Raw genomic sequence first — 27,278 nt, 5'->3', positions numbered from 1 at the left:
AAATTGTGGACTTCCTATTCGCCCCAGCGTCTTTTTACGGAAATGTTCGCTGTGTCGGGGCGATACATGGCACCACATATGATTAAATTATTCAGTCCTTCAATTATCCGCTATCATGTATCGTCCGCTGTGCGATGGCGTGCTCACGACGACCATTTTTGTCTGATCGTTTTAGCGATGTTTTTCGATAATTTGGAAAATTGTGCAGCGCAATACACCGCGTTCAATTATATGGCGTAAGGGAAGCTGCACTGGAAGTGCAGCAAAAAAGATGTGAAAAAATGCGTCTTGGTGGCTACATCATTACGAATTCTGTGCCCAGCGTGTTTTTCGATGTGAAAGGCGAAGGTTCGATCGTTTTGCAGGATAAATTAAAGAGTACTGCAGTGAGCTACACATGTATAATTAAAATTCACTTCAAATTATGGACTGCACATAATAGTATCCACTTAATGACGAGCAGCAGCGATTCATTTTACATGCAAATTACTTTCATGTCAAAAAGCATCTGAAAAAAGTCGATGCGTAAACTCATCTACTAAAATATTTATCAATTGCTAAGGGCTTCATAATTGTTTCAATAAACATACACTTGTTGCGGTACAAAAAGTGGAGCAAATTTTGTTTTGCATATTTTACTGTTTAAACTTGTGCTGCGAACTCATGCTTGATGCTCCGAGCTGAACTTGCATATGAACATTTGCAGCTGCATTAATATTAATGTTTGTAATATGAAATTTGACGATATTCAACTAGCATCAAAGTTCAGGTCAAACGCATAATATTAGGTCACTGGCATCGACAGCTACTTTGCACAACAATCGCGATTTAAACTCTCTTACGATTCATAACCTGAAACGCAAGTAAGGAAAGAGCGGATTGTAAAATTATATGATAATTTAATCCTCAGAACGCAGTCCATATGCGTGTTATGATGTTGAAGTTGCACGGGTTTGGGTCATTGACTTGAAATGAATTTATGAATATATATCACAGATATTGGTCAACCCATATTACAATGTGTTTTAATCGTTCGCACAAACACTGCTTTCTTTCGTATTTAAATAAATCGTCAAAAAAAGGCTCAACTGGTTTCAACAGATTCAAATTTTACGTTCGTCACATGCGTCAAATTGACATTACATATCGTTGTATTTTCGTAGACGTAAAGTTGTGCAGATTTAAATTTTCTCCCTCTCTTGTGCCTCCCCTTGATTTTGAGTGAATCGAGCAGGTGGACCGTTGGCGGGAGAGACACATCGTCCGAAACAATGTTGTTAAATGGTATGGTGTGCTTGATGTTTAAAGCGTAGCTAAATATTTAGCAACGCTAAATAAATACTCATTCACCGTAAAGAGCTTCTACAATGTACAGATTGCGCCGCAAATAGTGTAACGTGAAAGTACTTGGATGACGAATCGAAAAATGTAACGTGATTCGAGCTAAAGAGGTTTGCTTTAATAATTTAATTTCCCATTAATCAATATCAAATGGTAGCGTTTAACAACGGAAGTAATTCGATGTAGGAGTAACACATGTGTCACTAGGCACGCCATTATAATGTTGAATGTTTAACATTGAACTTTTCGAAGCAAACCATTGTTACTAGAATAAGATAAAACAAAATTGATCAGCGCGTTGACGTTGACTGCAGCTTCTAAAAGGCGACTGAAATCTATTTGTAAATAGCTCAGTCAGAAGTGAGCAAGCAAGTTTCCATTAATTGTTTTGCAATAAATATGTTTGAATAGTGATAATCGACTAATTGGATGAAATTAGAATTCGCCCAATATACTGAAAGACACTATTCTATACCAAAATTGCTTAGCTAAATCTATTTCGAATAGATACGCGTACTAAGGTGTGATGAAATAAAACTCGGATCAAATTGACTGATCATTTAAAACAACGTTGACTGACTTGTTCGCTAAAAGTGATGTATGAGCGGAAGGCTAGGAATGTTTTATGTTGCTTCATGTTTTTTCACACTTGTTGCTACCACATCTTCACACGGAGAGATTCTCGCGCATAGAGTGAGTATGGTTCGTCTGTTTGTGTGATTTTTTTTTAAATATCGCACCACGGAAATAAACCAAACTTGCAGTTTTGAAGAAACAAAAGGATGGGTTGAAACATTTCTGTGCGTAATTGTTTATACAGATTAATATTTTTGTTTGTTTTTCCATCAATTTCCACTCCACCGCTCAAATCACTCAAAGTGGGAAAGCTGCCCTTCCTCGGTGGTGGTATCACTAACGGTGAGAAAAGGAAACCAGCTCATTTACTCTTTACTTTGCCGAGGCGTGTGTTGGCTATAGCAAAACGGAAAGGCATGTGCTACTGACAGAAGGTGTGAAGTGATTAGATGATTAATTTATTGTTTGTTATGCACGCGCTTGATTGAAATATATCTTGTTTGAAGAATTAAGAACGTTTATCTCTTCACCTAAACAGACACTCAGCAGTGGATCGTCGGTTGAAAGAGTGAAGATTTGAAATGTTCGCCGCATTGCTTTGAGAGATGTTGTGCTCGCTAAAAATAATAACCATGTGAAGGTAAACGAACACCAACCGTGCGAGCGGATACAAAGAACCGGAAAAGATGCTTAAAGCATTTAGCTCTGTTTGATGGAATTTAATTACAGCTGTTTTCAGGGAGAGGGGATTTTCGTGTGATTACTTACTTTGGCCGATATGCACTCGTTTCATCCATGGATATATCTGGGGTGGTGGGCCTCCTTTTTTGCCACCGCTGCCACCTCCCTGAGAGCTTCCACCTTCGGTGCCGCTGTCGTCATCGCTGGCATCGGACTCATCTCCGTCTGGACTCCCCAGGGGTAGGTTCACCTGATTCACTGGGTTGCGATTGCTAATGTTGCTGCTATTGTTGTTTGTATTACTAGAACTAACGGATGCGGCTGCGCTGCCCGATTTCATTGTTCGCGACACATTCTCTACCACTGAGTTCGGCGATAACTTTGGGGAAATATCCGGCCGGCTGCCACTTCCTCCAGCACCTCCTGTATTGCTGCCAGCGGTACTTAGATCTTGCGGGCTAGTGGTACTGTTGTTATTGCTACTATTATTACCTACATTTGTACCTGCACTTGCACCGTCGCTAGCATATTTACAACTTTGAGAACTGAGACCGGCTTGTTGCTGTTGTTGTTGCTGCTGCTGCTGGTTAAGTAGAAACTTTTGAGGCTGTAGTTGTGTGTAGTCAACCATTTCGTTTGACTGGTGACCACCGCTGCTTCCACTGCTGTTAACATTGCTGGATCCGGCTGCCAAGGGGTTGTAGGACTGTGGATTGGCATAGTGCGCCTGATGTGGCGTGCCAGGGTACAGGTTAGGAGTATAAGCAGACGGCGGAAAGTAACCATCACCCTGGCCTCCACCACTGCTAGCTTGGGCAGTATTGGGATTTTGGGCGTTATTCGGGTAACACGACGCGAGCGAATTTACAAACTGATAGGAAGACATCACAAAATTATTGGCATCCATTTTTGAGTCGAGTTTCTATACACCATTCACCTGCAAAAAGAGGAATAAAAAAAGGAACAAATTAATCCAAAATATTCACCAAATGCACATTTTGGATTCGTTCAAAAATTGCGTCTATAAATAAAGGGGGGGGGCTGAGGTTTGTGGCAGCCCACAGGGTCTGAAATCCCCAAAATCATTGGACGTAATATTTGAACAAACCCTTTTGGCAATATGACATGTAAAAATGTGATGTTTTGAATTATCTTATTGCCGTTCGTTTGGCTCTTGAACGGCAATAACAGGCGACACCTAGTGTTGAGTAGCAGAACAGAGCGAAGAATGTCGATTGAAATTTCCGCCCTTTGAGGTTATGTATGCGAATTCTGTTTTGTTAAATTCCAGCGTTGAGAACAACTTTTGAGCAAAAATTCGAGCTGATACTTTGTTAACTTTTGATGCTCTATCATTTTAAACAATATTATTTTTTCAAAATTATTATTTTTTTTTCAATTTTTTTATTGCGTTAATTTATAGAGGGCAAAGAGTTAACAATCGTTCTACTTGAATTTTTTCTCAAAAGTTGTTATATGAGCTGTAAATTCAATTTTAAGTTTGCATTCCTATGTAACCGAACAGAGAAAATTTGAATCGTCATGCTTCGATGCTTTGCGCCATCTGTCGGAATTTTTGAGCTTTTGATCGCGAATATATTATTAAAGATTGGAACTACTTGGATTGAAAATTGGTTTCTGTATCATAGAGTACCTACAGCGGTGCCAAAAATACAAAATACACAAAATATTAAAATGAAAAATTTTGTTTTTTTTTTTTTTTTTTTTTTTTTTTTTTTTTTTTTTTTTTTTTTTTTTTTTTTTTTTTTTTTTTTTTTTTTGGGAGGGTGATCCAGCCGCACATCGTTGATGTCGAAACCTCTAAACTGGGCCCTCGTCCTGTCACGTCCGTCAGTAGTCTTGTCGAACATTACAACTAGAATCAGATCTGCCAATGAATTAGTACACTTCGACCAAATAAACACTGACGCTGTATGGATCTGACTCTAGAATAAATGCACAGTTGTGTGTTATTCATAAGTCCAAAATGTTCAATTATTCATATTAGTCCAAATATTCATTTGCGGATAACTACCTAACTTGAATTGAATACAAGATTTAAAGCAACCTATCCGAAAGCTACTCTTATCTCAAATCCCCGACTTTTTAATTATTAACAAAAAAAAAGTTTCTTTTAAAACCTGTCTGGCTTCTTTTAAAAAAACAACAAAAAAATAAAAGTTGATATTTTACAAGTCGTGAATTGAAAAAGAGACGACCATTTGTTCGTCAGAATTCCAGTAGATCCTCGATACGCAACAATGGTCGATACAATCATAATCCGACAACCGTTAGTTCAACAGATCAACGAATTTAGTCCGATATCATTTCACTATTGATTGATCGAGACTCCATGGAAATTTTGACAAATCAGAATGGTTTTTATGCTACTTGAATGAAAATCACCGATTCTGATAGAATTACTAAATTCACTGTTACTAATTTTGTCCCTAAATAACTAAAGGCAAAGTATAAAAAGTTGATATTTATAGTTAAAATCCTAAATCCTACAAACACTATTTTTTTAAACCCGCATCCTAACCTGACACCCACATTAAGATAGGGAAAAATCACATATGTAGCGGTTCATTGTACAAATGTGATATTTCCACTATCAGAGAACCTCCTTGTCTCGATGACAGCTTACCGGCCATCGATTAAGCCCTGAGACTACGCCAAAGTGGGTTCTCGCAGCATGAAGTGGTGTCCATGTGTAAAAATGGAAGCTTCAGCAATATACTGAACACTTCGATTTTAATTCCACATCGAATCAAATCATACTCTTTGCCAAACAAGCATCAAACCTATGACACTCATTATGACAAAGCCCAGGGAATATTAAAATGAAAAATTTTGGTCTAAATGAAAAAAAAAAACTCAGATTACATATTTTAAAAGTACATAGAATTTCTCATAAAATGACAATTACAAAAAATACAGTTGCTTAACGAAAATAAGCAGAATTTTCAAAACTATTCTCGTATTTTTTTTCTTGGACTAAATATACATTTTTTTGGAATTCTGGGTACGCCATCAAATCGGGCGTCCAATTTTACATTAAAGTTCCTTTGGCACCGAATGTCCAGGCTGCAATTTATTGAAAACACGTCTTTTTCGAATGTTCAAAAAGGGAAGGGGTCGTACCGCCCCTCCGTCACGAGATATCGAAAAATGGAGCTTGGATTCGTGATCAGGGGCACAAATTATTCATACGGACAAAGTTTCACGCAAATCGATGAGGGGTCGGGGGAATGTTTCCGATTTCGTGTTATTTTTTGGAGAATTACCTAATACAAAACAAAACACAAGAACAACATAAAACAAGAGAAGTCCTGTTTTACCTAAAACAATGGCTGAACACCGGGGGTAAATAAAACCAGTTTTGAAGGTGACCAATTTGTCTATTTCTTCAAGGAAAAGTTATCAAAATTACAAAAGAAAATACATTTTTAGTGGACTGGACACAACTATGTTTGGTCTGGGTTACCGGGAATGTGTTTTTTGTGCCATTATAATTATTTATAATTGAAATTTTAATCTTCATAACGTAACAGTCTTGAGGATATCATCCGTACCAAACTGAACGACGCTTTATGTTCTACTAATGATAATAAACAAATGCTGCGTTTGTTTGTTGCGCCACGACATTACGGGGCTGTGCGGTTGTCACGATTGAATGATAAAATATGTGCTAATGTACACTGACAGCAGCTGAGTATTCTCATATGATTATGCTTTTGGTGTGCAAACATGGACGTTCAAAAGGCACTGAAAGAAAGGGTCAAAACGAAACAACGGAATTAAGCTGATAATATTCCTTTGCGTTTCGAGGAGCTGGCACGCAGGCAATAATGAAACATGAAGAAACCGGCAATTTTGAACCAATGAACAATTTATGCCTTTGGCGGTCCGCAGCAAAAGATCGACGTGAAGACGCCTCTTGGCTTTCGTTACTCGAAACATGGCCAAAACTTACAGGGCATATTTTCTTTTTCGCGAAATTAAAAGCACCTAAATTTGGACCCATGGAGGAATGGCAAAACATAACAACCATGTATACAAGACTTTGCGTAAATGCACTGATCAAAACGAACTGAAAATGGGTGTAGGAAGTAGTAAGAAAAAGTCCCCGCGGTTAAAAGATTGGCCAAACACCGCAGATGACGGGTTTCTGTATTATAATTACTTTTCTTTCCAAAAAGGCTGCAAATTTCTTTTTAAAATTTATAAGGGAAAGTAGAAAATCTGGAATGCTGTGTTACTACAGAAGATTTTTTATACAAATACGAACAAAAATTGTGTGATCATGTTCGTTAAAATGTCTTAAATGCAAAAAGTAATCTAAACGTAAACCAAATATTCTTGAAGACGAAAAACGTGAAAACTTAAAACCAAGCAACGTTTGCACACCAACCAATTTTCAGTTCTTTAGGTGGATACGCGAAAGATAAATGGCAAGAAGCAAAAATTCAATGCCCTTCGTTTATGTAAAATTATGTACCAAAAATCTAAAAAATATGTATCAAAAATCATCAGCATTTTGCCCGTTGGCGGTGCATGTAGTTATTGCAAAAAAGAATTATGGAATTATGGGAACAATTGGATGAAAAAAAAATACAACAGCAGAAGACGGCAATGCGAAGAAAAAGACAGTCAGCAGTTTTTTTTATTCGTATCCCAACGGCAATTGATATGAAGCGCAAATTGTTCGTTGTTTTTAATTTTCTTCGTTTTACTTTACTCCTTAGTTTCACTGTTGTATTTAAAGATATCGACCGTAATATTTGTAAATAGTTTTTGTATATGTTTATAAATGTTGGCAAAGATTCAAGGGATAATTAGCAAAACAATGTGTTTAGTTACAGTTCTGTTTCACATGCTGTTTATTTCATTGAATTTCTAAATATCCCTAAAATTTCAATTATAATGAATTTTGTACGTTTTAATGCGGCTCAAATGGTTACCCATACAAGAACAATAAAAAAAAGAATAAGCTTGAGCAAGCCTCATTAAATTACAGGTAATTAGAATGTGCAGCAGAACTTAAACCAATTATTTCTTGCTTGTAACATATAATGGTATTTATTGTGCGAACCATGATGATTGAACATTGTCAGAATGATAATGATTGGTTCACACAGTAAATGTTCAAACATACACCCACAGTAGAAAGCCGAGAGAATAGCTCTACCAAAATTAAATGGAAGAATAAAGCTCTCGCGGGAGAACCACCACGAAATTGTTTTAATTTGTTCATTGAAACAGTTCATCCCATCGAGTGGTTTATATTGCCAAATGACCATATCATAGGCATCGAACTTTGATGGCCGATACGACAAAGGTTCGATACGTCAAAGGGTTTTGGGGTCGAGTCTCGATGTCGGCATTTTTTTTGGTTGATGAACTTTTTTGAAAATGAACCCATGAGAATAACGCTTTCGCCAATCTCGGGATTTATCCTCTGTGTCCATTCACAGTACCTTTATACTTTCAGATCATGTTCTTTATTCTCTCGGATGGCGCTGCCCAACTGTGGGTGTAGCGAAATCAAAAAGGAAATATAAAATTCACACAGATTGTTATGAAATTCAATGAATTTCATGAATAAGTTCAATGAATTTCAGTAAGCATGACTAAGATTGGTTTTATAAATTAAAAAAATCAGTTTAGCTTAAATATCCTCCATTGGTGATAGATTTGTGCAAAATTTTCAAAGATTCCGTTCTCGAGCTACATAAAACCTGGTACGAAAAATTACAGGTTCTTTTTGAAAATTTTAATGAGTGATGAAAAAGCAAAGCAATCCACTTTAACGACCCCCGGGTCTTTTGTGGGCTCTGTTGCAAATTTCTGCTCATTTCTAGGCATCCGAAGGTTATGTGTGGTGAGTCACCAAAAACCTCTTTTACGCATATGGACCGACGTTTTACTTCCCCATCCGGTAGAAGGCCAGGAGGATAAGGCGGGAATCGAACCCGCGCCCCATAGCATCTTAGGGATCGGCAGCAGAAGCCGCTAACCACCACGCCACAAGGCCCTTTCTCTAATGAGTGATTAGTGAAGTCCAAAAACACCTCAATGATGTAACCTTTTGATTAAAAATATTTTCTGGTGTTGGTTGATTGCCATTCAAGTATTTCAAATAAAATATTGTTCGGTGTTACCTTTTTTATTTCTTTGTTACCATAAAATCTCAACCAATCTCAATGGGGAGAGCACCCAAACCTTTTATACTCCAAGGAACCTTCCACCTCAGAGTTCGAACTGACGACCTTTGGATTGCGAGTCGAACGGCTGTCAGCGATTCCACCGGAGCAGGCTTGATTTTACCTAGTTTGTTGTGGGTCTAAGATTTAAGATAGGGTTTACACAACCGTACAAAATCTTTCTAGTGTAAAAAAGCCGAACAAAACCAAGGGAATTTAATCAATTACAAAAACAACGATGATAACAGTATCATCCCGTTTCTTTGGCAACAAACATTTGTGCTTGCCTAAATCAACGGCGATTTTTATTGTTTTCTTTATTCTGTTAAGTTTAAGATTGGTTTTGGATCAACAATTTGGATGAAAAATGAAGATTGTCTCATTCATCAGTCATTTTTGACAAGAGAAATTGTGTCGAAAAAACGGGTTGTGTACACCCAGAACTGGGCATCGGCATACGAGAGAATAAAGAGCACGATTCGGTAGTAAAATGGTACTGTGTGCAGACGGAGAGGATAAATCCCGAAATTACCGAGAGTACTTTACTCATGGTTCATTTTCCAAAAAAGTTTATCTTGCAAAAAAAAAAAAAAGGACCGGTACCGAGACTCGAACCCAAGACCTTCGGCATATTGAACCGTGCCTTTGCCGTAAGGGCCACCACGGTTCGTTGACTAAATGGCGGTCGTTTGTCCATATAAGCCATGAATGAACACGCGAGAGGACTATACTCTCGCAAAATAGCACTTTCCTCACGTTTATTTTCGTGAGGAATATCCACTCGTTCTTTAACTTTGGGTGTAGTGTTGTCAAAAACAGGATGGCACTTCATAATAAAATCAATGTTTCAAATTTTATTGCATGTTTTGTTCCCAAACAGTCAGATGACCCCCTTTTGTCACGCTTTCCCTATACTTATAACACGCAATGTCACACTTTCTCAGACCGATGCCCAACATTTGAGCAAAATTAAATTAATTTGGCCCATTGGGCCTGGTGTTTTGAGATTTTGGCAGTTTTTTTATGTTCAAGCTAAAATCTTGAAACAGCAGTTTCATGAAAAACATTTTAAAGTAATCTGTAATGATTAGAGAATTTGATGGAATTACGATCAAATTACTACCTGTTAATGATAACATTGCGATATTTATTGAAAAATCCGTAAAAAATCTATGGTACTATTTCCAGCAAAGAAAGCGTCTATTTACGAAACATAGGAAAGGCTTAAAATTCTAAAAAAGATGAACAAATGACGAATGACGAAGATTTATATTTTAAATGGGTGCAAGTCTTTACATTAAGTCATGTTCATTATGTGCATGCAAGATTATATTGTATTTTAAACATCTTTGTACTTTTTTTTAAAGATAAATAAAACATGTGAGTAATTCAATTTTACACCAAAATTAGCAGCTTATTGAAAACAGATAACAGGTCCACATCTAATGCTAACAAAACAAAAGAAGAAAAAAATAAAAAAAATGCATTAGAAAAAAATCAGAAAAAATACTTAACGATCGTCGTTATGTAATGTAATGAAAAATATAAATAATTATGCCGAACAATAAACATACTTTCCTGTTATTGAATATTTTCAAACGTGTTGAAAAAATATATGTAAATATATCAGTAGAATCAAAATACTTTTGGATACGACGTTATTGTACACATCCAAAGTTAAAATCCATGCGGATAGTCCTTTCGAAAAGAAACGAAAAGAAAGCACTATTTGGCGAGAGCAAAGACCTCTCGCGCAATATACCGGAGGTCTCGAGTTCGAGTCTCGGTACCAACACTTTTTTTTTGAAGGGTGAACTTTTAGGAAAATGAACCCATGAGTAAAGTAATCTCGGTAATTTCGGGACTTATTCTCTCAGTCCCGTTCACAGTGCCATTTTACTACCGAACCATGCCCTTTATCCTCTCGTATACCGATGCCCACTTCCGTGGGCATGATCATTACTAAACCTGCCTTGTTAAAATAGTTGGCGGCTACAGATGTGCCTGCTATCTATACTTTGACCCCTCTAAAGGTCAACATAAAAGAGAAGAAAGAAATTCAATGTAATAGGCTGATTGCCTCAAATGTGACATGAACAAGGCCGCAGAAGTAGAATTTTCATGTTAAAAGTGATAAAATAAAAATAAATTGTCCATGATTTGATTAAAAAAAAACCTTCTCCTTCTCGAACCAAAGAGTCCAAAGGCTTGAATAGGAAATGCACCCAAACTTCTTTTAACCCCTCGGAACCTTCCACCCTAGAACTCAGAATATTCAAAACTTTTTGCTAAATACAGCATAAATTTGACAAACCTCTTTGTTTAATTCTAAAAGAATATCTATAATACTTAGAAATCATTTTAATAACTTAGCTAACCGTAACCAAACCCGTGAAGGTTTTTAACCTACAGGACGATTAAGTCACCAAATATAAATTGCTAGAAGGGTCGTAGGGGACGGACTTTTTTATATTTATGGTTGTATCTCTAGGGATGTTAGCGATAATAGCATTGCATTTGTTTTTCGATTATCATGCACGGTAAAAGCGGTAAAATATTTTTGATCATTTATTTATCGTTTAGTGAGAAGCGCGTTTTTAATTATTTCATCACCTGACAATGAAGAAACTTTAAGGTGTTGCAAAAAAGTTTCAGCGATAAAAATCCCTTTTCTCATCTTGGATATGAAATATTAAATTGGAACCGATGTTATATTTACATTCTTTAACTTTCTTCAGAGTTCCAAGCCATTCCATTCAGCATAAAGAAGCTATCCAATCCAGACAGCTAAATGTTTGTATTTGAAGCATTCTATATAATACTCGACACTTTCCTCACACGAATTACTAGGCGTCTCCATAAAGTTTCATAGCGTGTTTGTCAGCAAAGTAAACTGTGAACTTTAATTGTTTTGCTGTAAAAAACAGTTATAATAATTTAATTTTGAATTTCAGATCAATACAGAAGCAAGATCTCTATAGTGAAATTAAGAAAAGTGTAACTCAACCACTTTTTACTGAAAATTGAAATAAGTAAGTGCCTAACCGTAGCTGTGGGTGTTTAGGGGGTTCACTAGGACCAAATCGGCGTGATTGCGCTATCTTGCCGCTCGCTTGCGTAAATCGTTAAGACGTGTGACAAGATAGCGCAACCACGACGAAATATGCTGGGCTAGTGTTTCGAGGGATTTAAAGTTATTATTAATGTACTGTTGCAAATACTACTTTTTTTTTAATCTGACACCAATCGTAGCTTGCTCATTTCTAATTCAGCCTGAATCAGGCACATAAATGTTACTAACAAATTAAATTTACTTACTTTAATGCATCAACTCAGAACTTTGAGCAGTTTGTTTGTGGGTAGAGAGTTGTTATGTACTCCGATTATAGTTTTTTCTTCTTTTTCTCTTATTAATTCTGTGCCAGTGAAACTATTTCATTTCATTGTTTCAGCGATGATTCATAAAACATCAACTTCCTTCACTTCACTTAATGTTTAGTACAATTGTTTCACTTTTGAACTGGGTAAAATTTATCCATTGCGTGTGTTGCACAAGTACTGTTTTGTATGAATGGTTTGTTGTTTTTTTTTTCTTTATTCCAACTGGTTTCATCAATCACTACACAATCGGTTCACAACAAAACGATGAGTTCTTCCGGAAGGATCAAAATCACTGAAAGCCGCATGCCCGATCCGTAAAAAACAGTACGTGTTTTGAGCGCCAACGGTTGTGTTTGACTAACTACTTCAAGGAATTTGTTATTTCACCCAACATGATGCGGAGTAAAAATATCACTACTCTCGACGACCGCACGTTGTCGTTTGTGTGCACATCTTGCATGCTGTCGCTACTTTGGCCAGTAAAAATTCTCGTCACACATCCAAGCACATGGACGGTCGTCGTACACATGGTCTGCGCACACAGTCATAAACCGACTCGATCATCGATTCACAGAACTGCCACAAACGTCAACAGTCGCAGGTTGAAAAATCGGAAAAGTCTCGAAATCTTCGCGCACGTTGCTACGGCCAAGGGTTCCTACAGACTTCTGTCTTCGTTTCTCGTGTTTGGTTTGTGTTGGATTTGCCGTCTCATATTTCATAGCTCCGAACATCGTGACTTCAAGACTTTACCAAAAAAAAATAAGTTTCGTCGATTCTGTCTTTTCTTTTTACACTTCATTCATAGCATACGGGGGTGCGTTTGTATTGGTGAAAGCAGTGCGTATGATAAAACGAAACAGTCGTGTTGATTTATGGGAGAAACAAAGATAGAACGAGTCGAAAGGGACGGCAACAGACCGAAAAACACGCCCCTTTTCGCTTAGTTTGCTGGTAGCGTGAAAAAGATACCAACATAAAAAAAAGTGTTCGTCGATTCCGCAGTCCGGCGGTACGTGTGTAAGTGACAAGTCTTGTTTACAACCTGTAACCGAAGCATAAATTATCTTATGGATAGCTTTGATGACATAAACTGTTTGAAAGACTGTAATCTACATCATAATATGATTAGTTGTGTGCTATTCCGGACGATTGCTGATGGTAAAACTTTATGGTGTTTATGGTGAGAATCGATGAATGAATTTGTAGAAGCCGTAAAACAGAACGTAAAGTGGCATTTATGCTGCAGTTTGTGTTCAAATATATGCACATTCTTTTCTCATTCATCCTAGAGTACAGGTGGTTTATGCGATGAGTTCAAAAGGCTTCTACACTTGAATTGAAATCGTTATCATTGATTAACACACGGCGTGGCAAGGGTGAAATATTTAATGCCAGTATAATGCATAGAAGATGCCGGAATATTGGAAGATGTTTTATCTATGAATTTCGTAAATTTAAGAAAAGTAAACGTCTTTTGTCGACGTTGTGGAAATGCATGATATTTCGCAAATATATTTTTTTGTTTACATATTTTGAAATCTTTCTTCATTATTAGATCAAGGATGGTGAAAATGCATGTATGATCATGTCTTTGCTTTCGCGTTTTGTTTACGTTGTTTATTATACTAAAAATAAACAAGTTTAACGTGCTCTTTACATTTTAAGTGATAATATCATGACAAGTAAATGCGTCTATCTATAATTTTTGGAGAAATGTCTGGTAAAGCACAACACAATTTAGTGACTGTTTACCTTTCCTAATTATTGCACTTGGTATAAATTTATTTAAAAAAGTAAATAGAATAGAATAGTGTATTGGCCTCCCTACGGTGTTTTCCAAACAAGATCGTATCTACTTTCCCTTTACTAAGCAGTCAAATTCAGAATGGAATCAATCACCAGTTATGTTGCTCCAAGGTGGGAATTAAATTCCGTTCTACCGATTATGAGGCGGAAGCGTTACCACAAGACTACATGGTTTGGTCAGTCATGAAACAACAGTCTTCTAAAAATATCAAAATCGAAACTCGGTAAGAAAGCGCAATCACAGCAACCGACGCTCAATTGTTTTATTTCATATTATTCATGTTTGTGGATGCAGAAATGTATGTCAATGTAAAATAAAAAATAAAGTGAAATAAAATGTCGATGAAAATTTTATTTTTTTTATCAGTTTCTCTAACTTTTTCAGTAAGTGGGTAATTTTTATGACTACCAAATTTTATTGAAATTTTACAAAAAATAGATTTGATTTTTTTTTTACATCCATACACGGAGAAAAAGGGGTTCCCAAAATGGTGAACAAGCGTTCATGAAAATGGGAACCACGAACTAGGTGTTCAAATGCCATGGTACGTTTTTCAGAATCGTACCATGGAATTTGAACACTTTGTTCGTGGTTCCCATGTTCATGAACGCTTGTTCCCGATTTTGGGAACTCTTTTTTCTCCGTGTATGAAGAATGAGGCGTAGAGTAGCGTGGTTCACGGATATATGAAAAAGACAAAAGTGTATAATTTCGTGCGCATCAACCGTAATTTTCGAGCAAAGGTTTAGTGCTTCCACCATTGACCTGAAGTTAGTATGTACCTTGTGAAAAAATTACCATCGAGAACTTTCACTTTATACCGCTTCTTAGGAAAAAGTTTCCCAAAACCCTAGCAGTTTATCCTATTCTTAAGTTTCTTATAAATTTTAATCAGTGGAACAACATTGTAGAACATCGCAAAACGATAGGAATTGATCCCAAAAAGATTCAGGATATTGTTTAAAGTATAGAAAAAAATGTAACGTGCTCTAAAAATTAACCTGTATCTTTCCGGGACTAACTCCAAGCGCTTTGCGATGTTCTATAAAGTTGTTTCCCCGATCAAAACTTATAAGAAATTTCTAATTTGAGAAAGTTTCATCGGGTATAGGAAAACTTTTTTGAAGAAAAGTTATAAAGTGAAAAATAAATAAATTAAATTCATTGAAATTTCATAATAACTTCAGTCAAGGGTGGAACAACTAAACCTAGTTTCTGGGGCTATAGTGCTTGATAATTCTGGTTGATGCGCTCGAAATTAAACACTTTGTCTTTTTAATACATCCGTTCCAAAACTGTGGAACTTACGGACTCAATCCTGCAACAAACTGATGGTAAACAAAAATGTTGTAGACACTAGTTTACGATATTTTGCTTTTACTAGTTTAGGGTATGAAAAAATTATGTCCATAGTTCCCGCAGCTTTAAAGTTACTGAAATTTTGGTAACAAAAATCATGATTAAAAAACTCTGGATGATGTGCACCGTTAACTTCATCAGATTGGTGGATGAAACATTAAATCGGCAGCTTTTTACAGAACATGTCAGTCAAAGTTTCAACAAAACAAATACGATTACACCGACCAACAAAATTCCTGCGAAGACTCAACTCGAAGGGGAGCATGGAGTTTGCGGTCCTCAGAATCACGTGCCCTTTGAATTTTTCCAAAATATTTAGACAGGGCCGAATGGTTTTTCTCCAAAGTTTGTATGGAGAATTAGTGCTGTTCGCTACTCCCACATATTGCATGCAAATTTTTGTTCGTGTGCAACAGCGACAAATCGCGCTAATTCTCCAGCAGTCAATTTTTGTAATTTTTTGTTGGTCAGTGTGTGTCAGTGTCAGTGGTGAGCTAAGAAATCACTATTTGTGATTAGCTTAATATTTTGTATAAATGAATGTATATGAAATACATTTCACCACTGTCCCATATTAAAAGTTACCATAGGTTAGAGATGTTATAATTGAAAATATTTTTTTTTCGAATTATAAAAATATGAAGATTTTTGCATTAATACACCAAAAAAAAAAAAAAAAGATATTATACCTATAACTAAAATAAAAATTGCTTTATTATACAAGATTTAACATCGTTCGTCAAACCATTTAGATTAAAAATACAAGTAGATTTATTAATCAATTGAGAATCAGCCTTTTAAAAGAACTACTTGCATAGAAATCTATGCGGTAGAGAAAATATAAATTTATTTATATTTGTTCGCTTAGAAAATGTACATTAGGGTGCCTAGAATGAATTTTGTTCCATGAGCTATGTTAGGACTCTGCGCCAAATATGAGCAAAATCGGTCAAAATTTACTCATTGATACTCGAAGGTGAAGTTTGTATGAGAAAAACCGAAAAAATGTATGGAGAACCTTATTATCTAACGGTTTGGTCTGCACGGTGCGCTACTTGCTTCAAAATATTCCCAAAAGTGAGATTCAGATTGGAAATGTATTGCTCTACAACTTTGTAGAACATACCAAAGCAGTAAAACACGATCCTGAAAAGTTCTTAGCGATTTAAAAAAGTAATTTTTGTACGAACATTTTTTTTCAATCGGTTAAACTCAACCAATTTAGCTCAAAATTTGCACAGAAGCTTAAAATAACCCAAAAAAAAAACATTTTGCGCTTGTAGAGCAGGGGGTCAATTTTCCGGGCACCCTTATGTAAATTCTTTTGTTGATTTCTAAATTATCATTATAACAACGAATAGACTAAATGGAGGCTTTCACAAGGATATTTTTGTAGAACATACCAAAGCAGTAAAACACGATCCTGAAAAGTTCTTAGCGATTTAAAAAAGTAATTTTTGTACGAACATTTTTTTTCAATCGGTTAAACTCAACCAATTTAGCTCAAAATTTGCACAGAAGCTTAAAATAACCCAAAAAAAAAACATTTTGCGCTTGTAGAGCAGGGGGTCAATTTTCCGGGCACCCTTATGTAAATTCTTTTGTTGATTTCTAAATTATCATTATAACAACGAATAGACTAAATGGAGGCTTTCACAAGGATATTTAGCTAAAAAAATCTTAAAGAAAATAGCAATTGCTGTCAAAATTTTCAAAATAATAAATGAAAACTTTGACTTTTTGTAATATGTTTAAAGTCTTTCAAAAACATACAAAACATTTTTCCGATATAATTATTACCAAAAATAATAAAAACTGATCCAAAATTCGAACCCGATGAAATTCCTGAAATGATAGTGTTTACAGATAGACATATCGTACTCTTTCACTCAAGGAATAAAAATTATTGGTCTAGTGATACGCATGCGCCCTTGTAAGCCGGCAAAGGGGCGTTTATAAAGCCAATTTTTGCCAAAAGCAAGCAAGAAACGTTTTGTAGTTGCTTTCAGTTTAGCAACGACAAGTGCGAGCAGATAGTAAAGCCTCTGTGACCTTGCATATGTTCAGACGTGCTAATTGCAGGTAATTTTACATCTTGAACCCTTTTCGGCACAATTACCTGATGCTCACTAAATTTGCAATAGCCTGTGACACTTCCAGAAAGTGCTGTTTGTTTTGAAGAAAAGGATCAGCTTTTAATCGTTTTACATTGGGCCTGCTGTTTTTGAATAAGGGTTTGCAGTTAATTGTCACCATGATTGGATTATTTACGGTAACATGCTTTGCTTTTAAGTATTTTTGCGTCTCTAAATAGCAAATTTCCAATGGAATTTCCACGTAGCTTGTTAAGCATGAAAGTAGAAAGCGATATAAGGAATTTCCACGTGGTTTGATGAACAAGAAAATAAAACGTGATATTTAAATTAATGGTGTAAAAAATTGAACAATTTCAGCGAATTTCTCCCTACAAAACATAAAAGATATCATGGGAAAGTCCGCCATTCAAAGTGTGCTGATTTCAAGAATAAAAAAAAATACAGCATTACAACGTAAGGTTAAGGTTGAAACCAACAACACATAAAACCACATTATTTAGTTGTATCTAGTGGTTTATAGCAACATTTATTTTCTATACAAACTTGTATAAAAGCAAATTGAAACATTAAAAAAACAACAAAGAATCATTTCTGGAAATAACAGTTCCTAAAATACGTTTTCAACTGATATCAAGTAAAAAAAATCCTAAAAGGAAGTGAACAACGATTCAAAGATTGCAAAATAACGTTTTTACGCAGTGAGAAACAGGAGATTGAATGGAAATAGGACCAAATCAAAAACCTGACAAACATATAAGAATTCCCCCAAGATTTCTTATTCAGTCCGTAATCGATTATCCGAAGTCCTCGCCAAAATTCTTTACTTTGGATAATCGAATCTAATTTTTTTTAATTTTGATTAACGTTAACAATTAATATTGAGGTCTCTTCCCAAAAATCCTCCAAAAATGCTAAAACTCCAAAAATGCCCCAAAGAGATGATGGTGTATTTTTTATGATAATGGCCAAAATTGCGGCATTGGGACACGTAACATTTTGTTTTGTTATTTGTGAGGCAGCCAACAGGTCAAACAAAATATGAAAAAAAGCTGACCTACATTAAAACAATCGAAATAAATACTGATTTACTAAAATGAATATTGCTTGTGCCTTCCTAATTTACGGGAAAGCTTTTACTTGAAATTCCTAAGAATTACGTTATTTTGGTACACACAAAAAAAAATGATGGTAACATTCATCAGGAAATGGTGACAGATTTTGTGGCAAAAAATGTGTAATATTACATCAGGAATTGGTGAACTTTCAGGTTCACACCAATCAAATTTTCAACATTCCAAAATTCAACTTTTTTTTTGTGTAGGCTATTGTTTTTTCTCCAAAATCTGTTTAGAGAAGCAGAACTATTTGCTGATCTTGTATATTTCATTTCGCTGTCGAATTGAAAAAGAAAAATTGATGAAAAATATAAAAGGATTACAAAAGGAAAAACATGACTTCTTTGACTTGTTAAAATGAAAAGTTTGGTTTCCCAAAACGAAATGTCATGAAACAATATTCAGGTAGAAAATTACGCAAATGAACTGATTTATTTCCTCCCTATAAATACATCTTTCTCACTGATGACATAATTTTTAAATTTTATTTATAACTGGAATTTATCCAATAAGAATCACACATCGAATCCTTAAAAGCTTTTCAATGATCCTTCACCATTGTTCCACTAGCAATTCATAGATGGCCACACTGGTGAAGCAGAATTTCATCAGGACATGTTCTAGCCAACCGTTGTTGGCACAGATGGTTTGGTTTGAGAAAACACCCAAAATGCTCGGAAAAATCAATCCCCCTTTTGAAACGCTAGAGGAGATCCGTTATCGATTTTCGAATGTGGTGTCTCGTCAACGTCAGCCGAGTTTCGCTTTCAGCGTGTCATTAATCTTGAAAATAAGAAATTGCAAAATTCCAAATTTACTTTTTTTGCTCTATTTGCTGGAGTGAGGGCGTGAACGGAACTCTTCCGCGCAACGTATGGATGTGAAGGCATTCGCTGTTCGTTTGTTGTTGCTGTCATGTTTCGGTTTAGACTGATTGTTTTATTGAAATATTTTTGCGTGTTGTCGGATTCGCCTGTGTGGCTTTTTAACACCCGTTCTGGCTTCAACTATTGCAGGAATGCCATGGGTGCGATACGGACCTGAGTACGAGGTTCATTAATCATCGTGTGCGTCGGTCTATGGTAGGATTTCCAATTTAGGGAAATATTGTCTGCTTGCATTAAGGTCGATTCAAATCGAACGGTCACAAAATTGTACCGGAAACAGAAACATGAAATGAATTCAATAGCATCTGGAGTTGACGGAACCCACAACGAAAGTTTGTTTTTTTTTTTCAGCAAATGCCCTACAAAATATTATTGAAAACCTTAAAGAGCGTAGTTTAACATATTATCAGACAAACGGAACCACGAAGAGTGTGCGTTTTTTATGCCCTTAATTTATTCCGTGGTTCAACTTGAAACCTGTAAAAGGCTCGAAATGCTATGCTAATAAATAACAATAATTTGTTGAAGTTTATAATTTATTTCTTCATTTTCATCGCGCACGTCGTTTTGGGAATTTCCAATATTTATAGTCAAATGATAGAGCAGCGACAGTTAAAGCACTATATCTAATCGTTGGAGGCGCTCAGGAAACTGTTGTGTGTTCCTACCTCAAGAAAACAGAAACCTTTTTTATGCTTCATTGCTAGAGGTACACCCAAAGCGAGAAGGTCCGTTGTACCTTGTACATGACTTCTTCCCTTGTCCACTTTAGAAGAGCTAGTGCGTCTTTTTTTGTGAATGATCGGAGGATAACAATACTACCTGTGCCTTCATTCAGCAGTAGCTCTCATGACGACGGAACATAAAGAACATGGGAGATGAAAACGAAAAGAGGCCATTTAATTTATTAGGTTAAAAATTATTTAATATTTAATTTATTGCGTTTGTATAAGCGTCACACGACAACCAGAAGGCACGACCAAACGGGTGGCGTGGACGTGTGATACTTTATAGGATAAAATCAAACGGAGGAAACTGAAAACATGCACTAATTTATATGGGAATTGTTTCCAACTCTAGTGTTATTTATGCTCTTTTAAGCTTTGCTTTGACGGTTTTGCGGCTGATTTTTAAATTTATGGATTAATGCGAGCTTTTATCTCAGTGTATCCTCTTTTGGACCAAAAGGGCCGCCGTCTAACCTAAGTGAGGAAGATCGAGTTCCAATTGGTCAACGGCAGGAATTTTGTGAACCGAGGGAAGCTTGTGAATTTTGCATTCTCCTTAAAACTATCTTTTATTTTTCGGCCACCGGAGCTATCAGGTTCCCAAAACGCAAAGTTTCTGGAGATATGCAGAGCGAGAGAAAAAAAATGGAAAATTCAAATCAGAAAAATGATTAAAAAGCCGACCCGTTGTTCTTACTCTTTCGTCGAGAGCGGAGAAGGAGATAAATCTTACGACACGGTTAAAATTAATTAGAATTCATCTTCTCTGTTGTTTTAGTTGTTCATGTGCTGATTCCGTTTCAGTGGAGTGGACTCCGTTTTTGCGCTACGTATCAAACGTATATATTTCAGCCTGTGTGTAGCAATGCCGGTCTTGTTCTCCGGTCTCCGGTTGCCGCAGAAAGGAAGGATGAAAAAAATGAAATTTTAAACAAAGTTGAACTTAACTTTTTGATGAAAAAGTAGCTGATAACGATCACATTTAGTTTAAAGTATACGGTCATTAAAATTTTTCAATTTTCAACCACTGGTGTTGAATATGATTATTTCAGCTCTCCGAGTCGGTCCTTTTGTTGGTGATATAGTAGAGTGAGCGTCAGTAATCACTTCGTGCAGAAAGATCGCTACCACCACAATGGTACGAGGATGAAGCTCAAATTTCAGAGCATCTGTTTGAAGGTTGTTAGTTGCTTTCATTTTGAGTAAACAATGCAAGTTTTGGTTAACATTCCAAAACCATTACACCACACATAATTTCGCCTTGTATTTTGAATATCACCAGCATGTTATTGTATGAAGAAATTTACATTTGAGTAATAACAGCTACTTACAATTGCCTAAAAATCCTCGGAGCTCTGAAAAGAAAAGAAAAAATAAAATTATTATAGGTACTTTCATCAAAGCGACGTGTCATATCAAAACTGCTTCAAGTATTGTTGACCCCTGTTTCCAAACTTTCGTTCAACAGCAGCCATTTTACTAGTACGATAATCTTCATGATTCTTCCCTCCTACTTTTTTCTTGCGATTTTAACAAAATCCTCAGGATAATCCTCAGGGAAAAAATGCCAATCATCCAGTGCGCTGCATTTTTGACGAATTCATTTGGCCATTGCTTGTTCCAAGCACGGCCCCTTTTGAAATGCTGTTTGCATGTGGTGAAACCGAAGTTGAACAGTTTGGTTTCAGATTCCTTATCGAATTTTAATAGGGATTTAAAGCACTACGCCTTATGTTTAAAAGAGATCATCAAATTAAAAAAAATAATTCCTGATTTGTTTTTTTTTTTATTTTAACGCAAAAAATGACAAGACGACATTCAACGATGGCTCAAGAATGGTTCCCCGTTCAAAAAGTCCGTAATGCAAATTTGTCAAAATTGATTTAAAAATCTATTTTAAATACCTTGTGGTCGTTCAAAGTGTGGTTGCGCATAAAAAAACTATTATTATACGGATCATTAAAATGAGTCCAAATTTGACGTGGTAACTTGATGATGTTTGACAAAAGGTGTGTTTGAATATTTAATCATGAATAATCAAAGTTTGGAGTAAGCTAAATTCTAAATTTTGATTGCCGGAGTTCCGAGTTTCAATTAGGTAATTAAAACAAATTACGAGAGTACATGCAAGTGTGATAAATAGCAACGGGATTATATTGTCAGAACTGTCCGTTCCAAATTTTATCAGAACAACATTTTATATGACGAGTTTACACGTTGCAAGAAATAAAAAAAACACGGGCGACAGGATAGCACGATTATGACGCGATATGCTGTACAAAACCAATACTGTAATAGTAATATTGTACAAAAAACCTCTTTGTTGATTTGTAAAAACTAGTATAATATCGCAACACATTGTAAATCCAAATTGTTTTTTGGAGGGGTCATTCACAAATCACGTAGTCACTACATAGGAAAGAGAGATGGTAACTAGTAGCCCGTGGTCGATCTTTGAACAATACTTCACAAAATGAGAGGGGTTTCTTGAATTCCGCAAAAAAGTTTCCACGTGATTTGGGAATGATTCCTAAAACGGCAATCACTGCCTGCTGTAGGATTGAGGTGTACTTGTCGTTTCCCCTATCCCTCCTTCAAAGACTGGGGAAGCATGGTGTGAACCTCATGAAAACCATTTGTTCATGCTGCTTCTCTTGGTTTTTCGTTTAGGCTTTGGGTTTGGCTTGTATGCTGTGAACATAAACAGAAACAGCGGTAGTTCGTGGAGTGGCAGGAACAAAAAACAAACAAAATATCTCACCAGGGGCAGTCGGTATGTCACACCACGAGGATGAGGATAGATAATCGTAATTAGTAAAGTACAATGCTGCGTATATTCATATGAAGTTATGTATACATATATATTTCTAAACAATCTTATGTTACAATATTTACACGATTACAATTAAATCACACTAGGCTTTTAACATTACAGGACTCAGGAACATATTTGATACAAAGTTAAGGCATCACGATTTGGCTTAATAAACAATATCGAACGAAAATGGTTACGAGTTACGCATTGGAACGAACTTGATCATTTTCAGCAAATATATTTTTTAAATTGCTGCCGGATAATACTGATAAGTACTGCTTGGCGGCAATTGCGGTTCGTAGTAGCCGTACTGTGATTGCTGGTGACTTTGGCTTTGCTCCACCTGAGGTAACATGTTGTGCGGATGAAGATAAGTTGGACAGACAGTTTCCTCAAACGGAAGTTCAGGGCTAGCGGTTCCTTGATCCTTTTTCGCTTTCATTCGTCGATTTTGGAACCAAATTTTAACCTGACGCTCAGATAATTTAAGGATATTTGCGATCTCGATGCGACGTCGCCTTGTGAGGTACTTATTCATGTGGAACTCTTTCTCGAGAACCAACGTTTGTTGCCGGGAGTAAGATTGGCGCGTTCTTTTGGATGACTCTTTGGGTGTATCTGTGGAAAATAAGAGGAAAAAATATGGATGAGTACATTGTTGCAGGTGGAAATTTTGAATTGTAATGCTACCTTCGTTACTTTGCTGGCTTGTCGAATAATCTGATGGCAAGGATGACACTGCAAAATCTGCATCTTTCGGCGATGAAGGCGGAGTACTGACGCCATCATAGTTCAGCAATTTGGAGGGAGTGCCAGCAGAGTGATTCAGCGAAAAGTTGATGTTTTGAGTGGTATCGGTAGCACAGTCCAGAAAGCTGTCAATACTATCCTCTGTTTTATTTGGCGAAGGCGGGACTATCTCTGGAACAGTTCGATCGCTGATTGGTGACATGATTTTGGTGACATTACAGGTACTGTATCCGGGATTGTATCTCAATTTCTTAGCAGGATTCGTCAGTAAAGCACGCAACGCAGGTGAGTCCTGGGGTTGATCATCTAACTTTCTTTTCAGCGTCGTTGATTGAGCTTTTTCAGTTGATTTCGTTACATTTGTAGTTGGTGTAATCAAGTTGTAGTCAGTCGACTTAACAGCGTGACTGATTTCAGAGCTGATCTTGTTTTGATTCTCGCTGTGAAATGGGTACTCCGAAGATTTGGCAGCCTCTGGTGCACTCTGGGATCCATTGTAAGACGGGTAGCATCGTTGATACGCGTAGTAATCATGATGATCGTTGAATTGTTGCTGGTAGTACTGGTTCGAGTAGTATTGATTAGACGCATAGTAGCTATAATTGCTGCCTGCATGTGCAACTTTTGTTGATAAGCTTTGTTCATGTGCAGCCCCGCTGACTTCCTCTTCTGGAGTCGACTGATTACCGTGCAGTGGGTAAGTCAAATGATTGGCTCCTATTGGTGCACTAGCTGGCGTGTAAGAATAGTTTGGCTGTAGATGATCCTGGCTAAACTGACCGTGATAGGCGTTGTAATAGTTCGAACTGTAATCCGAATAGTAAGGATACGCCGTTGCCATTGCTGCACTGTTTGAACTTGTTACTTTGCACTTGGAACTTTAAAGAAACACTATTTTTGTTGACACCCGAGAATGGAACAACTTTTCCCAAGCGCTTCTCAACTTAGAATGACTTCAAATTCTGAAATCGATCGCCAATTTCGACTGCACCGAGTTTGGCACACGACTAGGACAAAATAAATACAATAAAATCTGCCTCCGTCCCCCTCTGCCAAACTAGAAATCCGTAAATCACTGTTGTGAGGCATTAAGGATCAAGGGAGAACGAAACAGTCCGAAATTTCCCCTCCGAAGGCAAAAATTCGTTTATTACCCTAGTCCGCTAGAAGCGGTGCAACAAACGAAGAGAAGAACTGCAGTTCAGTGTGCATAGTACATAAGATGAGAGCGTGGCCTTCCATGTACTGTTTTTATGACATTTCTTGAGCCATTCAACAGTGTCTATTTTCCAAAGCAGCGTGCCGACAGCATGATCGTAAACAAACGTTAATAAGTAAACATAGCTTCGGGAAGCATTTGGATAAGCGTGTCTAGATGATTTTTCAAGGCCGTCCAAGTGATTTCCGTCAATTGATTCAGCCTTGACAAACAAGGTGTTGCTTCTGAATTCTGAAAACCTCCCAGTAGGTTCTGCATCTTGGAAAGCATTAAAAAGCGATTTTTGTGAAAAGCGTGTAAATAAGATGCTTCCGTGAAAGTCAATTTTGTTATAATCGTAATTAGTTATACAAATCAACATATATTTTTGTGTAAATGGATTTTAAGGCTGTAAAGATATAAAATCCATTCCAACTTCATAATGCATTAAACTTTAAATGCCAAAGCAAGAAAAATAAATAAAACAACATGTTGTTTCATTTATCAACTGTATTCCATAAAAATAAATAAAAATAAATTTGAAACCAACATCAAGATTTTCACTAAACCGGAATTGAGTTTGAATTTAACAGTAAACCCGTAAACTTCACCCTAGCACAAATGCAAGATCAGAAAATATCTCAATTCAGCGAGAAAGAGAGCGAGATGAATAAAATAAATAGTCATAAATTACGCCTCAGTGTCAGCACATCAATGCACTTCTATTCAATCGCTGTGTGAATCGAACAGTTTGATCGGAGGTTAAATTTTTGGGAAAAATGGTTAAAGAGCCACTGTCGGGGTAGATGTGCACAAAATCGCACCCTCTACTATCAAAATGAACCCGTGCCAGATTCGACAGATGTATCAATGCTCTACTTCCCTTCACTGTTCCGAACGAATTTTGCAATGTGAATAAGCCCCTGGTCAAGGATAGTGTATTCTTCTACCCATGGAACATATCGAACCTAGCTGCATAAACTGTTGAACAAAAGAATATAAAGAAAACCATTAATCAATGTTCGCACGTGGACAAACTGTAACGTTGTTTGGATTTGGAGGATATCTCATTTTTGAAAAAAAAAAATAGAATTTTTATATTCTTGAATTTTGAGTTGTTTTCTTTCTTCCTTTTTTCTGACGTCATTTTGGATGGTAAGGTGGGACCAGCAGCGATTTGTTAAACCCTTTCAGGCGATTCTACGGAAACAGAAAAAAAAGTTTTAAGATTTGGCAAAAGTTTTGTGGGGGCCTATGCCGTTTGCATTGCTGCCATACAATTGCATAGCTGCTGCAAAAAAAAAATCTGTATCTTGTGATGTAATTCCGCTATTGTTTTCGAAGCATTTCATTTTGTATTTTTCATAAGATTTACCATACAAGTTTGCATACAATTTTGAGGACTGGTCACAGAAATGGCCATGTAAACAAAGACATAATTGGGTATTCTTATTACTTAAAGTTTTACGGTACACAGAAAAAAAAATCATGGTAATATTACACCCAGAGGAAAAATATATCTCAAAATCTGCAACATTGGATTTGCTGCAGAAAATGTCATATTTTATAACATTTTTTGCAGCAAGCCCGTAGATCATTTTTGCCCGCGTGTAAAAATTTCAGCGATCTGCAGTTCTCACCAACACATATAAAGCTGGCCCGTCCCCGAGCAACACTCCAAAGAGAAGCATATGTTGGTGCTCTTTCACTCACTTTTCATCAAGCGTCCATGGCGCGGTGGTAGCGTGTCGGATCAATAACCAAGAAGTTGGTGGTTCAATCCTCGTTCTGCTAAGTGTTTTTTTGGTGAAATACAACCAAAAAGCCGTCGGTAATGTCGATAATTGTCGGTAACGGGCAAAAATGTCATACTCCTATATCGCAAAAAATGCATGAGGACAGATTTCATGCAGATTCTGATATACTTTCATGCCGCCATGCATCACAATAATGCGACTGCCAGTTGGGTGTACATCTGGGAAGGGGTAGGGGAAATTCTCGTATGTTTGGCCATCCAATTTGCTGATTTTTACTATTTTAACAACTAATTTTGCAAAACTTTTGATAGAAACTTGCTTGCTCACTTCTTATTGAGCTATTTATCACTCGATTTCAGTTGAAAACGCTTTTAATTAGCTTTATTTGAATGTCAAAGTTCTGACCTGCCAACATTAGAGGCACGCTGGAATCAGATGCTGTTCCCCTACATCTTTTATGTCAGAAAAAATGTGTAATTTTACCTCTGGAAATGTGCAATTTTACCACTTTTCTGGTGTAATGTCACTTTTTCAATCTAAATTGAGGTAAAATTACATCATAAAAGAGGTAACATTCA

At 36.5% G+C, this 27,278-nt stretch overlaps 2 protein-coding genes across 4 annotated transcripts in view; both read right to left on the bottom strand.

Moving 5' to 3' along the window:
• Window positions 1-27,278, bottom strand: part of LOC120427725 (homeotic protein deformed) — a 108,763-nt gene that overhangs the window by 37,161 nt on the left and 44,324 nt on the right. For 2 of the 3 annotated variants that reach the window (XM_052707445.1, XM_039592629.2), the window contains exons 2-3: window positions 21,512-21,535; window positions 2,686-3,535 (exon numbers count right to left, since the gene is read on the bottom strand). In XM_052707445.1, the coding sequence (XP_052563405.1) occupies window positions 2,686-3,505 (820 nt within the window). In that variant the 5' untranslated portion in view covers window positions 3,506-3,535; window positions 21,512-21,535. Of the gene's footprint in view, window positions 1-2,685; window positions 3,536-12,122; window positions 12,795-21,511; window positions 21,536-27,278 lie in introns of those variants that run through there. The other variant, XM_039592628.2, reaches the window with a different exon arrangement.
• On the bottom strand, window positions 23,094-25,191 carry LOC120427726 (segmentation protein fushi tarazu). The gene has a single exon (XM_039592630.2). The coding sequence runs from the start codon at window positions 24,584-24,586 to the stop codon at window positions 23,240-23,242; it is 1,347 nt and encodes a 448-aa protein (XP_039448564.1). The 5' UTR covers window positions 24,587-25,191; the 3' UTR covers window positions 23,094-23,239.

This window comes from Culex pipiens, chromosome 1, assembly GCF_016801865.2.
Source record: "Culex pipiens pallens isolate TS chromosome 1, TS_CPP_V2, whole genome shotgun sequence".
Classification (NCBI taxonomy): domain Eukaryota; kingdom Metazoa; phylum Arthropoda; class Insecta; order Diptera; family Culicidae; genus Culex; species Culex pipiens.
Note: the sequence above shows the minus strand (reverse complement) of the source record. Positions and strands in the feature narration are given on the sequence as shown.

What these genes read in the sequence shown, in the direction of transcription:
- LOC120427726 (XM_039592630.2), bottom strand. Translation starts at nt 24,586, where the DNA reads ATGGCAACGGCGTATCCTTACTATTCGGATTACAGTTCGAACTATTAC.